At 50.7% G+C, this 15,222-nt stretch overlaps 1 protein-coding gene across 1 annotated transcript; it reads right to left on the minus strand.

Moving 5' to 3' along the window:
• Positions 1-610: 610 nt before the first annotated feature.
• On the minus strand, positions 611-14,929 carry ESRRA (estrogen related receptor alpha). Its single transcript, XM_028710125.2, has 7 exons — positions 14,729-14,929; positions 10,792-11,137; positions 7,000-7,116; positions 6,701-6,826; positions 6,056-6,223; positions 4,404-4,673; positions 611-2,816 (listed from the first exon to the last, which is right to left on the minus strand). The coding sequence occupies exons 2-7, from the start codon at positions 11,123-11,125 to the stop codon at positions 2,569-2,571; spliced, it is 1,263 nt and encodes a 420-aa protein (XP_028565958.1). The 5' UTR covers positions 11,126-11,137; positions 14,729-14,929; the 3' UTR covers positions 611-2,568.
• Positions 14,930-15,222: the final 293 nt, after the last annotated feature.

Below are 15,222 nucleotides of genomic sequence, written 5' to 3' on the forward strand. Positions count from 1 at the left end.
GTATGGGCCTCTGAATACCAGCTGCTGGGGAATCACAAGAGTTTCTGTTTCACTCGGATCCTGCCTGTGGGATTCCCATTGTGTTATCTGGTCAGTGTGAGAACAGGAAGCTGGACTGGACAAGTCTCTTTTTATGTTCTTAAGGACAAGTCTTTGGGAAGAAAAACTGAACTATATATCAGAAAGCCCCAGCATCACACCCTCCAATATTTCACTGATGTAAACAGGGAGTTGTTTGTAAGACCTCCAGCCAGTTTATCCCATTTGACCACCTTATGGATGGTTTCTTAGGCCATTCATTCATTCCTGGGGTGCTTGTAATTTAGATGACAAGCTCAGCTGACTTTTTCCTAACAGCATACACTGCTTTGTGGGGGGCAGCCAAAGTTGTTGAGCTTTTATTAAGAAACCAAAGTTTCTTGGGAAATCGCGGGCAAAAATACATTAGCTTCTGCTGGGGTGGGGGGACAGAACCTCAGGTAATTGAGTACTTTCAATGCTTTTAAATATTTGTGGATCCAGAGGGCACACCTGCCCCCCCCCGGGCTATGCCAGTGTGTTTTTCCCGGCCTCATCACACAGCACGCAGGAAGACAACAACAGACAGCAGTTGACTGTCAGGCCGCAATGGCCTTTTTTAATTTGTTCAGTAATAGAGCTCTCTATGAATGTGTATGTGTAGCCGCCTATACACAAATCAGAGGTATTTATAATATGTACACACACATAATTTAATACAAAAAAAAAATTCTCCAGCTTCTCCCCTCCCCTCCCCCCCAGCTGCAACCAGGGCAAGGGAGGCTGCAGCCCCACCTCCTTTCCGTGGGTGGGTGGGGGGGAAGGAAGCGAGCCAGAAATGGGGTAGATTTCTTTTTCCTGCAACAAATATACAGTAAAATATATTGCTATGTACACGGCTCTCAGCTACAGGCCATGCAGCCTCCCTCCTTGGTTTAAGTTAGAGGAGGAACAGGGAAGCTGCAGGCCACAGCAAGCGTTGTTGGACTCCAACTCCCATCAGCCCCTGCAGCCAGCATGGCCCATGGGAGTTCTAGTCCCAACAGCTGGTGGGCAACGTAGCTTCCCCACCCCCCTGGTTTGGCGGGTTCAAAAGGGAATTAAGGAGAGGCGGGGAAGAGGTTTTATTTATTGCTTTGGGTGTAAGATGGGGTTGGCTTAATGGGGACGCAGGGAGGAACTAGCTGCTTAGCCTCGTAGTGTGAGGGGAGTTGTGGGAGCGGGGTTGATATGAAATCACACCTGAAAAAAAAAGCACAAATTGCCTTTTTAACTATTGCTACAAGGGAATTAAGTGAAAGAACTTTGGATGGAGCGTGAAAGGCCCTGCCTTTTCCCTTCTGCAGAGGAGGAGCGGGGGGGGGGGCTGGACTCCCACCACTGCAGCCGCACACTCAAACACACCCCTTTCCCCAATTTTTTTAAGGCAGACTCCATGCAAAGCAGAAACGACGTAAGACACAACCTCCTCTTCCCCCTGCATCATGGGGACCCTACCCCAAGTTTTTAAATTATTATTATTATTAATATTATTATTATTGCTTATAAGTGATAATGCAACATTCCCAGAGGGAGGGTGGGCCTTTGTGAGGGAAAGAGAAACGGGGGGCGGACTATCGTCCCCTGAGAGACGCCCTAATGAAGAGACTCGGTACTAAGGAGGCAGAAAGGAGGTCAAAAAGAAAAGAAAAGTGTTGTGGGTCTTCCTTCCCCTCCCCAAATCTGTCTCCCTCCTTATTTCTGGAGAGCTGTGGATCTACGGTTTCGACACTCTCACCCTCATTAAGGTGCATTTGGCTGGGCCCAGCCCAGGGGCAAAACCAAGATGGCGTTTGAGTGGTGTAGGAAAGAGGCCGTGAACCTGCTGTCTCTGCTCTCCATCCCGTGCTATCCTGTAGCTGCATCCTGGGGCAAGAACTAACCATTCAAACCCCCCCCCCCAACACACACACACACACACACACACACACACACACACACACACACACACACAACCCTCCCCAACAACTACCCTTCCTCTCCCTCCTCCATGCCTCGCAAATGCAATATGGCTTCCAGGCTAGAGCTACAGTGGCTAACACCCACCCCCTGCCCTTCCCCAAGTTAATAAATTAAAAATTAAAGTATGGCTTCCAGTGTGAATGTCAAAACTTTCTCTTGTCTCCCTTTCTCCCTGCCCCACGTTGCGGCAGCCCAGCCTCTGACGTCCAGAAGGGCTGGTGTTTTGTGTTGTTGTTGTTTTTTTTAAAAAAAAACTTCTCTGCCTCCCCCATGGGGTCTGTTCTCTTCAGAAAAGAAAAAAAGTCAGCCTCAATGCAAAGCAATGGGCAGCTATCACATTTGCATACATTGAAATGCGTTTTTTTAACATGAGGCAGACGAGCGGCGGTTCTGGGAGGGGGGGGGATTGTGTGGGAGGGGAAAACCCAAGCCCCATTCCATTTCTGCACGCGCGCCCCCCCCCCCCAACAATCCCCGATAACCAGTCAGTCTGTACTTTGCTCCCCTCCCCAAATCCTGTCCCCTGCCCTCCCCTCCCGGCCTCCTCCTTCAGTCCATCATTGCTTCCAGCATCTCCAGGAAAAGCTTATGCATGGGGACCTTGCCCTCCAGTTTGAGGCTGTAGAAGTGGTGGAGGACGCGGGTGGCTGTCTGGCGGAGGAGGGGCAGCGTGAGGAGGAGGCGGCCGGCCCGGCGGGGCTCCTCGGGGCGCCTCGACGCTTCGTATTCCAGCAGGGCCTCGTGCAGCACGTCCCGGAGCCGCTGCACGGCTGCCATGTCCTCAATGTGCACAGAGTCTGGAGGAAACAGGAAAGGTGGGAAATAGATGCCCACAGCAGCCATTAGGACCCCCTAGCTTGGTGGAAGAGACTCCGGGAGCTTCAGTAGCCGGGAGTGCCTTTTGCCACTCTTGTTTTTTGTTTTTTCAAAAATCTTATTGATTTTCCAAAAATTTTAAACAAACAAACATAAATCTCAACCATATTTAAACCTAACTTAGTAACATTGTTTAAGGGACGCGGGTGGCGCTGTGGGTAAAAGCCTCAGCGCCTAGGGCTTGCCGATCGAAAGGTTGGCGGTTCAAATCCCCACTGCGGTGTGCGCTCCCGCTGCTCGGTCCCAGCGCCTGCCAACCTAGCAGTTCGAAAGCACCCCCAGGTGCAAGTAGATAAATAGGGACCGCTTACTAGCGGGAAGGTAAACGGCGTTTCCGTGTGCTGCGCTGGCTTGCCAGATGCAGCTTCATCACGCTGGCCACGTGACCCGGAAGTGTCTCTGGACAGCGCTGGCCCCCGGCCTCTTGAGTGAGATGGGCGCACAACCCTAGAGTCTGTCAAGACTGGCCCGTACGGGCAGGGGTACCTTTACCTTACCTTTATAGTAACATTGTTAAGTGACTTCCTCGTATCCCCCTGGTTGAATTTCAGTGTATATCATTATTAACGCTTTTCCAAAACCAATATTCTTATAAAATTAACTTGATCACTTAACATCTTTCTTTCTCTCCAATTCGGCATTAATTCATCACATTGCATATTTAAATCCTAAGTCTATCTGGTATTTGCAAGCTTTTCCAATTAATTAAACTTAACATATTTAACTAAATAATCTTAAGATTTCGTCCATTCTTCCTGGTAATCTTTCTCCTTTTGCCTCTCTTGGACAGGGGCAGCCTGGCCATGTTGAATCAGGCACTGAGATTGCTGAGGGGCACTTTTTAAACCTGTATAGGGATGTTTATAATGTTTGATGTTTTATTATGTTTCTGTATATGCTGGAAGTCAACCAGAATGACTCAGGAAACCCAGTCAGATGGGTGGGGCTCTAATAATAATAATAATAATAATAATAATAATAATAATAATAATAATAATATAATACAATGCCCACCTGGCTGGGTTCCCCCAGCCATTCTGTGTGAATTGCAACAGAATATTAAAAACTATAAAACATCTAACATTAAAAACTTCCATAAACAGGGCTGACTTCAGATGTCTTCTGAAAGTTGTGTAGTTGTTTATTTCCTTGACATCTGATGGGGGGGGCGTTCCACGGGGCCACTACCAAGAAGGCCCTCTGCCTGGTTCCCTGTAACCTCACTTCTCGCAGTGAGGGATCTGCCACAAGGCCCTCGGAGCTGGACATCAGTGTGGGGGTGGAGACGCTCCTTCAGGTATACAGGACCGAGGATGTTTAGGGCTTTAGACTTTGTGCTAGTCACATACCCACCTCACAGGGTTGTTGTGAGGAGAATATGGAGAATCTGGGCAGAGCAATGTAAGCCACCCTGGAGGAAAGGTAGGATATAAAGGAAACAATAAACATTGTGGGGAAAGCCCCCACCTCACCCGCCTGGCATCTCTCTGCCTGTGAAAGGGACTCACCTGAGTTGGCAAGCGCCAAGGCCTTGAGAAGCACATATTCCTCTCGCTCCAGGCGCAGGGCCCGGTACTTGCGCACAAGCTGCAGGACCACCCCACTGAGCTCCAGTAGCCCCGCCGCCCTTGCCGCCTCCTCGTCCAGAGCAAAGTCCTCCGCGAAGACGATCTCGTCCTCGCAGGGCAACGAACGCCAGGCCACCCCCAGCAGCAAGACCTCCAGCCACACGCTCTGCAGTACAGACATCTGGTCCGCCAAGGACAGCGCCGGAAATCCTGAGCCAGGAAGGACAGAACAGGAAAGAAAAGAAAAGAAAAGAAAAGGATGAAGCTAACTAGCTGTTTGCAGGGTGGCCTGTGGCGAGCAGAAATTGATTCCAAGCAACCAAGTGTGGGTGCTTAGAAATGATTCATTGCTTTTTTTGGATGAGGTTTCTGTCAGGTGGATTTGTAGCTGGTTGACTGACTGAACCCAAAGAGTACTCATTAATGGTTCCTCATCATCCTGGGGAAAAGTGACAAGCGGGGTGTTGCAGGGTTCTGTCCTGGACCCATTGTTGTTCAACATCTTTATAAATGACTTAGATGAAGGAATTGAGGGGAAGCTCATCAAATTTGCAAATGACACCAAATTGGGAAGGGTAGGTGACAGAATCGTGATTCAAGATGACCTTAGACTAGAGAACTGGGCCAAAACTAACAAAATGAATCTCAAAAGAGACAAATATCAGGTTCTACACTCAGGCAAGAAGAACCAGCAGCACAAATATAAGACGGGGGACACCTGGCTTGCTAGTAGTACATGTGAAAAGGATCTAAGGGTCTTAGTAGACCATAAGCTTAACACAAGTCAACAGTGTGATTTAGCAGCAAAAAAGCTAATGCTATTCCAGTCTGCATCAACAGAAATGCAGCTTTCATATCAAGAGAAGCAATAGATCCCTCCCAACTCTACAATTCTATGAATCTATGAATAGAGTGGTACTATTTTGCCTTGGTCAGACCACACCTAGAGCACTGTGTCCAGTTTGGGGCACAATTTAAGAAGGATGCTAACAAGCTGGAATGTGTGCAAAGGAGGGCAACCAAGATGATCCAGGGTCTGGAAGCAAAGTCTTATTAGGAACGGTTGAAAGTTGGGTATGGTTAGCCTGGATAATAGGAGACTGAGGGGAGATATGGTAGCCATCTTCAAGTATTTAAAGGGTTGTCACATGGAAGGTCGAGCAAACTTGTCTTCTCCTGCTCCAGAGGGGAGGATCCCAAAAATGGCTTTGAGCTACAATAAAGGAGTTTCCAACCGGACACCGGGAAGAACTTTTGGATGGCAAGAGCTGTTCGACGGTGGAACAGACTTTTTCAGAAAGTGATGGCCTCTCCTTCATGGGAGGATTCTAGACAGAGGTTGGATGGCCCTCTGTCATGGATGCTTTAACAGGTAGCTAGGAGTTGCCGGGAGAGAGTGAATGGCAGAAAGAGAGAAAGCAATGGGGTGCCCCACGCACCGCCACCTGCTCTGGATCCCAACGGAGTATTCCTGAGCCTTGTGCCAAGCTCAGCAATGGACCAGAAGTCGTTGTGGGTCTTTGGACAGTGGCAAGGTAATATCTGCGCAGCAGCCGGACAGGCATGACCTCGAGCCAACCCTTCTCTCTCACCTGGTATGTTTTTGGCCCAGCCGATGATGACCACGATCTCCCGGTCAGCCAGATCGCACAAAGTGCTCGCTGCTTTGGCGGGACTGTCAGGAAGTGCGGGGTCAGGCATGGCGTACAGCTTCTCAGGCTCCGCCACCAGCAAGTGCGACACCATTGTGTTCATTGGAGCTGCAGGGAGCGGGGGTGGAAGAAAGGATGGTGAGGATCAAAGATGAAAGAAAGAGAAGTGTCAGGAGTAAGTTGTACACTCCAGATTCACAAATCTCCCTTTCTTCGCTTGGGGGAAGTATTCCCAAATTCAGCTAATGTTGGTTGGCAATTAGGCCAGGGACAGGGAGCCTGTGAGCCCCCCCCCCCGAAGCTGCTGGACTACAACTCCCATGATCCTTGATCATCGATGATGCTGGCTGGGACTGATGGGAGTTGGAGTCCAACAGAGTCCAGAGGGCCACACGTTCCTCAGCCTTGATCTAATCAGGGAAGTGGGCCAAAGGAGGCCAGGGCCCACGTTTCTCTCTCATCTTTTCTCATTTTGCCATCAATCATAGCCAAGTACACTTCTGTATGGGTCACACGCCCTGGGCCCCTTTATCCCCAAACTCTGGATAAGAGTCTGGGGTTCAGGGGGGCACCGCAGTCCTTTACCTGGTTTCTTGGTGGTCGCCGTAGCAATCTGTGGGGTGACGAATGCACTGGGGTAAGTGGCACCCTCCACCTCAGGCCGGCGCTTGTACTTCTGACGCCCTCCTCGTACCCGGTCGAGACGTACCCCTGGAGAAGACCAAAGCTGATTCAGAACATTTTCAACCTGTTAGGAGCTCCGTCTTCCTCCTGCAATTCCTCTCCCCCCCCCCCCAAGCTATTTCACATTCGCTGTGCACCCTCCCGCCCCGTCAACCTTGGCGCCACGCCCGAGGTTTAGGCCCCGAGGCCCAAAGCCGTACCTTCCTTGAGCATGCCCACGCGCAGGCACTTGGTGAAACGGCAGGCCTGGCAGGCTTTCCGGCGCCGCTTTGTGATCTCGCATTCATTGGTGGCCGGACAGCTATATTCAATGCTGCCTGAGAGAGAAAGAGAAAGGGCCAGAAAGCTTAAAAAAGCTATAGTATAAATAATATATATGCATTTACTCAAAAAATATTATTTGTTTATTGCATTTATATCCCACTTCCCTCCCCCCCAGGGAGCTCAGTGTGGCATATATGGTTCTCCCACTTCTCATTTAATTCCCACAACAACCTTGTGAGGTAGGATAGGCGGAGAGGAAGTGACTGAGCCCAAGATCGCCCAGCGAGTTTCCTGGCCGAATGGGGATTTGAACCCTGGTCACCCAAGTCCTAGTCTAACATTCTAACCACTGTACTTCTTGACCCTGACTTTTGACACTTGAGGTGTATATTTTTAGGACCCACCTAATTTCTGTGTTATTGAAATATTGAAAACACACACACGCAATATTTCAATATTAATAATGTTTTAATTGTTGTAACCTGCCCTAGGACCTTAGGGTGAAGGTCAGGTTATAACTTGTAGTAGCAGTAATCAGCACTGGCTCTTGCATTTTGTTGAAAGAAAGCATTTTTATATCAAAATGATGTTTGAATTTTAAGTGGAAGCTTCAGTCATGAGTTCTGAGTTTTGGGGTATTTGGGGGTCTCTCGCCCATTAATAGGGCATTTTAAATTCAGATGTTTTGTAAGGACATCTCCTTTTGCCCACACTTTCCTGTCCCTGGTTTTTGTTTTGTTTTGTTTGATTTCATTGGATTTCTGTTTTTAATTTGCTTTTAGAAGCATTTTACACTACTGTTCTACCGTTGCTGGGTTGTTGCTGTTGCTTTATTTTTGTTTTAATAATATTGCTTAATGCTTTAAAGTCATACACCACTTAGAGGTTTTTTTTAAAAAAAAATATTAAGCAATGCTCCTAAATAAATAAAATAAAAACCTCTGTTCAAAGAAGACAAAAGTTTGCAGCCCACGTTAGTCATACACAGAGTAAATCCACTGAGGTGAATGAACGTGACTAACTTAGGGTCATTGCCAGTCAGTGTCAGTGGATAATACTGAGCTAGATAAAGTAATAACCTGACTTGAGATAAAAGTAGCTTCCTATGTTCCAAATGCCACATTAGCCAACTGGAACCTCCAGGTGCAGTAATAGTATACCTCAAATTACTGGTTATGAGGCGGGAGAGGCTACTGCCTTCACAGCCTGTTTGTGGGCCCTTCTTGTGCTTTTATCCATCAGCCCCTATCCAGTGCTACAAAACAGATCAAGGAAGCTGTATCAGTGCAAAGGTTCAGGAATGACACAAGTTCAGGAAGTATTTCTTCATGGAATACATACTTAACTTATGGAATTCCCCCAGCACAAGATGAGGCAACGGCACTGAGCTGAAATGGCTCTTTTCTTAAATTCCGTAAGTTCATGGAGGAAGAGAAGTCTATTGGGGAAAGTGCGTGGCTCAGTCGTAGAGCATGAGACGCTTCATGCTCAACGTTTTGCCCAGTGTCGGGTTCAAACCCAACGTTGGGCAAAACATTCCTGCATTGCAGGGGATTCTCATGGTGTCTTCCAACTCTATGATTCTAGGACATCCAGAGAGAGAGAGAGAGTCTTTCTAAGGCCACATTCACACCATACATTTAAAGCAGCATTGTACCATGCTAAACAACCGTGTCTTCCCCTAGAGAATTCTGGGAGCTGTAGTTTCTTAAGAGTGCTGAGAATTGTTAGGAGGCCCCTATTCCTCTCATAGATAAACGTTTCTGATGATTGTTAATTAATCAATCCCTCTTCCCGGGGAACTCTGGGAATTGTAGCTTTGCAAGGGGAATAGGGGTCTCCTAACAACTCTCTGCATCCTCAACAAACTAAGGCTCCCAGAATTCTCTGGGGGAAACCATGTCTGTTTAAAGAGGTATCACAGTGCTTTTAGTGTACAGTGCAAACGTGTCCAAACATGGTGGGGAATCCCTGAAGAACAGCCAGGACCAAAATGAGAAGTTCATAACATGAAAGGAGCCCTGCTTGATCAGGCCAAAGGCCTATCCAATCCCAGCATTCTCTTCTCACGGTGGCCAACCAGATGCCTATGGCAAGACCACAGGCAGGACATGGAAGCAACAGCAATCTCCCCACTGGTATTCAAAAGGTAGGCTGCCTCTGATTCCAGAGGTAGTCTAGAGCAGTGTTCCCCAACCTTGGGACTCCAGCTGTTTTTGGACTACAACTCCCATCATCCCTCGCTAGCAAGACCAGTGGTCAATGATGATGGGAATTGTAGTCCAAAAACAGCTGCAGGCCCAAATTTGGGAAACACTGGTCTTTCCCCAAGACTTTTGTCTCTCCACACTGTGCCACATTTTATGCACCTCTACTAAGTCCCCGCTTATTCTAAACTCACAAAGCCTCAAATACTGGAGCCTTTCCTCACAAGCCCACCCAGGGATGGCTGTGGGCAGAATTCCTGCATTGCAGGGGGTTGGTCCCTTCCAACTTTACCATTCTATGATTCTAAGGGAGTTACTTCACCCCCTCGTTCAGTTCTTTTTCTTAACCTTTTCCAGCTCTACAAGATCCCTTTTTGAGGCACGGAAGCCAGTACCGTACATAGTATTTCAAGTGTGTACTGCACCATAATTTGCATAAAGACATAATCTTGGCAGTGTTTTCCCCCAGCCCCCTTTTCAAACCATTTCCTAAGGATTCCCAACATGGAATTCACATTTTTCACAGCTGCTGCACACTTGATCGCAGCAATTTAATTATAGTACTTCTTACAGACCAACTTGGTAAAATGCATCCTATAGGTTGGTGCTGTTTGCCACAGCAGCTAGGAATTTACATGCAAAAGGTGGGGGGGGGGGTTTAGGAGGGGGGTTATGGGAGACCTTTCAATGGTTTTAACGAAGTGATGTGCTGATGCCGGATGCTGTAAATGTCAATTAAACTCTGTTAATGGAGAAAACTATGTGCGAGCAAGAAGCGAGGGTGTTTGCTTTTGCAAAGCCCTTTCGTAATGCGCAATAAAGTTCATTCATACTCAGACTTCCTACAGTTTTATTAATCTCCACAAGTAAAAGGGACTTCTTTCTCCACCCCCTCCCCAAGTAAGCTGAACATTTAGGAAAGAGACCTAGAATATCCCTGAACAGCACAGCCCAACCCCTCACCAGGGCACCAGCCCTGTTAACATCTATTCACCGTGATAGCTAAATAGAACCTCACTTTTAAGAGGCAGTCTACCAGAGGGGCAACAAGCGTCTCAGAAAGGTCTATCTGTCATTGGAACAACAGGATGCGAGACTAGATCAGGGGTGGGGAACCTGCAGCCTTCCGGACTACAACTCCCATCATCCTTGACCACTGATGATGCTCACTGGGACTGATGGGAGTTGTAGTCCATCACCACCTGGAGGTCCAAAGGTTCCCCAGATGACCTGATCCAGCAGGGCCTTTTTCTTCTTAGGAACATCAGAAACCGCTTTATAGCCAGTCAGTCCATTGGTCCATCTAGCTCAGTACTGTCTACCCAGACTGGCAGCTGCTCTCCCGGGTTTCTGGTAGGGTGTATTCCCAGCCTGACCCAGAGATGCCGGGAATTGAAACCTTCTGCATGCAAAGCAGATGCTCTCTCACTGCCCTTCCTCAAACAAAGACCCCTTTTCTTCCCTAACAGCTTTAGGGGAACCCCAGACTTCTCTTGCAGCGCCCGGGCAGGGGTGGCCTACCTTGGATAGTCCTCTTGAAGAAGGCCTTGCAGGCTTCGCAGGAGGCCACGCCATAGTGGTACCCTGAGGCAACGTCCCCGCACACCAAGCACAGCCGCTTGGGCATGGCGCTCAGCATGTACTTCCCCCGCCCCGGGGGCTCGTCCGGGTCGTCATCATGGCGTCGCCGGGAGGCCCCCGTCCCGGCAGGCAGCGCCCCAGCGGTCTCGAGCTCTTGTGGGGCCCCGCTGGCGCTGGTGTCGGAAGACCCACTGGGGCTGTGCTGGGCAAGGCTGTCTGGGGAGGCCGGCTCCGTTTTGATGAAAAACTCTGCCCGGCGTTCCCGGGATGACATGGCTGGAGAGGGCTGCAGGAAAGAGGACACAGATGGGGAGCGTCAGAGAAGAGCGGCCACGACATACAAAAAAACCTGAAACAGCAGGAATGTTGGAAAATATTTCCCCTTCCTAGGCCACATTCACAACACTATTGACGCCACTTTAAAGAGTCATGGCTTCCCGCCACAGAATTATGGGAGGTGCAGTTTGTTAAGGGTGCTGAGAGTTGTCCGGAAACCCCTATCCCCCCCCCCCCCAAAAAAGCTAGAACGGCTGGAGCTCCCTGGGAAGAAAGATTGACTGATAAATCACTCTGTGCACCTTTAATTCCTAGGGTGCTTTGGAGGAAAGTCACGACTTTACTGAGTGCTTTAAATGTGTAGTGTACATGTAGATGGAGTTGCACAGGTTAAGTCCATTTTCTAAAAAAATGGATGGGAGCCCTTCGGTGTGATAAAACTTAAAGGTGGTGTTCAAAGGCAGATCTTTAAAATAATGACGATTAATCCGTTTCTCACTCAGAAGGGACCACAATCACAAACAGAATTCGGCGGCCGGGCTGTGACAAAGAGCAGAGAGCCACAGTCCGCCATCCCAAATCCTGCCCTGTCACTTGGATGTGCGTCACAAACCCACCACCCAATCAGGGACCAGCGTGGAATTTGGGGGGCTAGGCCAAGTTAGCCAACTAGCGGGAAGAATCTGACGACAAATCAATCGGAAGAACCGAGTCAGGGCGTGGGGTGGGGGACAACAACCCCAGTACAGTGGTACCTCGGGTTACATACACTTCAGGTTACAGACTCCGCTAACCCAGTAATAGTGCTTCAGGTTAAGAACTTTGCTTCAGGATGAGAACAGAAATCGTGCTCTGGCGGCGCGGCGGCAGCGGGAGGCCCCATTAGCTAAAGTGGTCCTTCAGGTTAAGAACAGTTTCAGGTTAAGTACGGACCTCCGGAACGGATTAAGTACTTAACCCGAGGTACCACTATAATTTCATCAACCTGAGTTTAGGGGGCCTCCAGTTCCGCTGCTCAATCTGGGGGGCTGCCCCCCACTGAAGGAAGTGATAGCATATACCCCAATTCTACATTCAACTCCGTTAATGGAGACATAGCAAGGAAGAGCTTTTGGGATGGCCAACCGTGGCTTAATTCAGACAGGCCAAGAGACTCTCTTCAAAATTTACTGCCTTTCTGGCAGCGTCCTATGTGTGGGAATGCGGGGGGAGAGTGTTCCTCACTCCACGAAGGCCCTGCTATGTAGGCCTCCCCCCCCCCTTAATCTCATCAACCTACACACTGTCCACCCCACAGCTGCTGGCCTGGGATCCAGCATCCCGCCGGAAGAATGGAGTGGCCTCAAGGTCACTCCAGGGAGATACAACCAGGCACCCAGGCAGGGCTGGCGATGGGATCAAAGGCAGTGCACTCTCGCTGCCTCTGGTCCGGTCCTGTCCTGTCCCTGACCGCCTCTTTGGAGAACAGCAACATTCTGGGGCTTTGAGAGTTAAATGTAAACACGCAGAGGACAGGAATAGCCGCTTGGCTCAGCAACCTGACATCTCTTCTCTCCCCCCTCCCTGCCCCTGCAACTTCAATGCAACAAAGATTAACCCTCCCACACACGAATTGTGCCCCCTCCCATCTCCTGCACTCCTTAGGTTAAGGCTCTCTGCCCCCCCCCCCTCTTCTGGACACTGGATTGTTGAGGTTTCCTTCCATAACCAGCCAAGATTTCATACTGATGTCCTGGCTACAAATTGGGAGGTGGTGGTGTTGTGTCTCGCTGCCCTCCCCCTTCTGAGTTTGGAGAAGGGGCAAAAGTGACCGCAGAGAGCCGTTTTTAAATACCCCTCCTCAAAGCAACTAGGCCTGCAGTGCGGGGTTGCGGGGAGGAAATGCAAATATGACTTTTAAATTGCACTGCTTTCACATTTCGACGTTTGCCGCCCTGGGCTCCTTTGGGACGAAGGGCGGGATACAGATTCCATAAACAAACACATAAAATTGATGAAAATATTACTAATAATAAGCACCTGCGGTTTATTACTTAGCATTATTCGTGTGTTGTGAGCGGTGCCCTGAGCGAAAGAGAAAGACCAGTAACCACCCTAGGACAGCGTCTTTAACTCCAGGCACGCAAGACACCTCTTAGCGCACACTCTGCCCCCGCACCCCTAAGTGACACCCCCTCTGTGTCTCTATTAATAGGTTTACCCTCCCCACTTTTGCCAGGCCTGTCAAAGGACCTTTGTCCTCTGTGGATCAGTGCATCATCCCTTACCCAATCGGGGACAAGAGTGGAGTTTATGCAAGAGGAGGAGGGGAGCAATATGGGCCAGAGAGAGGGGGCTAGGAGACATTGCCCAACTTTCTCCCAACCCCCCCCCCCCCCAGTAAGCAGAAGCCATTCAGAAAAGTCCATGTACACATCGGCCACAGACTTTCGATCGTTCTCAGGACTCCATAAAGCAGGAGACTTTGTGAAATCAGGGCAGCTGTCTGAAGCTCCCGGACACCTCTGCACACCACCTCCCTGCAGCTGAACAATCTGTGGTCATGTTTTCTTGGGCTCCATGTGGAAAGCCTGTGTGCCCATGACCTTTGACCCTTCTGCAGTTCACTTCTGTCACTCTCCCCCACACACCCCACTTACTACGGGCCGCAGTGCCCCCTAGTGGCCGAGCGGTGAGGCCAGCTGGGCAAAAGAGACAGGGCACTCTCATGTCTGAGCCCTCTCCCGTTCACACGTGCCCAGGCGCGCATGAGTTTGCTATGCACATGGCTGCGGAAAGGTTTCCCCGTCCAGGCAGCTGCAGGGGGTATATGCAGACCGTGTCTGTACACACAAGGGAGGCTTCTCCACTCATCTGGGCGCAGCACTTCAACATCTCCATGTGCAGCTGTGAGCACATCAGTGCGCCCTCCTTGTACATGCGCAAGCATTTCTCTTTCTCTTTCCGTGCCCTTGCACCTAGGCAAGCAGGCCTACACAGGTGCCTACGTGGGACCCACCGACACCTGCACAACACACCATATCCGCACTATGTGACCTTAAATCATGTCCCCCACCCCCCCGCCGGCTGCGCCATGCCCCACACTGCTTGTCCCCGGGTCTGCGCACTCTGCTGCAGGAGCACGACTCTGCCTGGCAGCCTCAACAGAGACATCCACACGAGCACTTTCATGCCCCTGATCTGTGCCCACACATTTCTCCATTCCTCCCCCACACGTGATTTTTGCCCTCTGCCACACTAACAGAGGCACCGCAATAGACGTGTGTGTACACCCGTAGTACACCGATATCTATTTGCATGTGAGTGAGTTCTGGCGCACTTGGGGGCGCCGGAGCGTCTACTGACGCGCGTCTGCCCCCGAGTGGGGGGCACCGTGGTGTGTGTCCCCCCCCCCCACTTCCAGAACCCTGCCTGCCCCCGCCCCCCTGTTTTCTGGATCGGGCGCTCTCTTTCCCTGCAAGGCAACCAACCTCCCACAACGAAAGCGCCGGTCACATGGAGCCGGTTTGGAAAAGGGGGCTGGGATTGGGGGGGGGGGGCGCGATCGTCAGAATACTCCCCGCTTCTTCTTCCTCCTCCTCCTTCTCACGATCGCACTGACCTTGGTCGCAGCCAAGGGCTGGGAGCTGCAGGAAGCGCTGGCGGCGGCGGGGTCCGAGCTGCGTCCGAGCGGGGCGGCTCAGTGGCCCCGCGCGCCGGGGACCGGCCGGGCCATGGGCTGGGGCTGCGCGCTCGCTCCTCGCTCCGGCTGTAGGACACAAAAGGACATCGCAACCCACTTCCTACTCGGCTTCCTCCAGCTGGTGGGGGCGGGGCCTGGAGATGAATATGCAGAGCAGAGGGGCGGGGACAACGCCCCCCCCCCTCTCCAAGGCGCTCGCTGCGCTCTTCTCAACAACGCGCGCCGGCCGCGGCTGCTGGCAACGTGGCGCCCGGAGAGGAGCAGCAGCAGGAGGAGGACTCGGGGCGGGCGAGGGAAAGGTCGTCTCTTGCCCAACGCCCCCCGCGTGCTTGGGGGGCAAGCAGCCCGATCGCGGGTGGGGGAGACTTGGGTGTGCGCGCGTCCCGCTCTCTCCCCGCAGCCCCGCTTCTCAA

Source organism: Podarcis muralis, chromosome 16, assembly GCF_964188315.1.
Source record: "Podarcis muralis chromosome 16, rPodMur119.hap1.1, whole genome shotgun sequence".
In the NCBI taxonomy this organism is placed as follows: Eukaryota; Metazoa; Chordata; class Lepidosauria; order Squamata; family Lacertidae; genus Podarcis; species Podarcis muralis.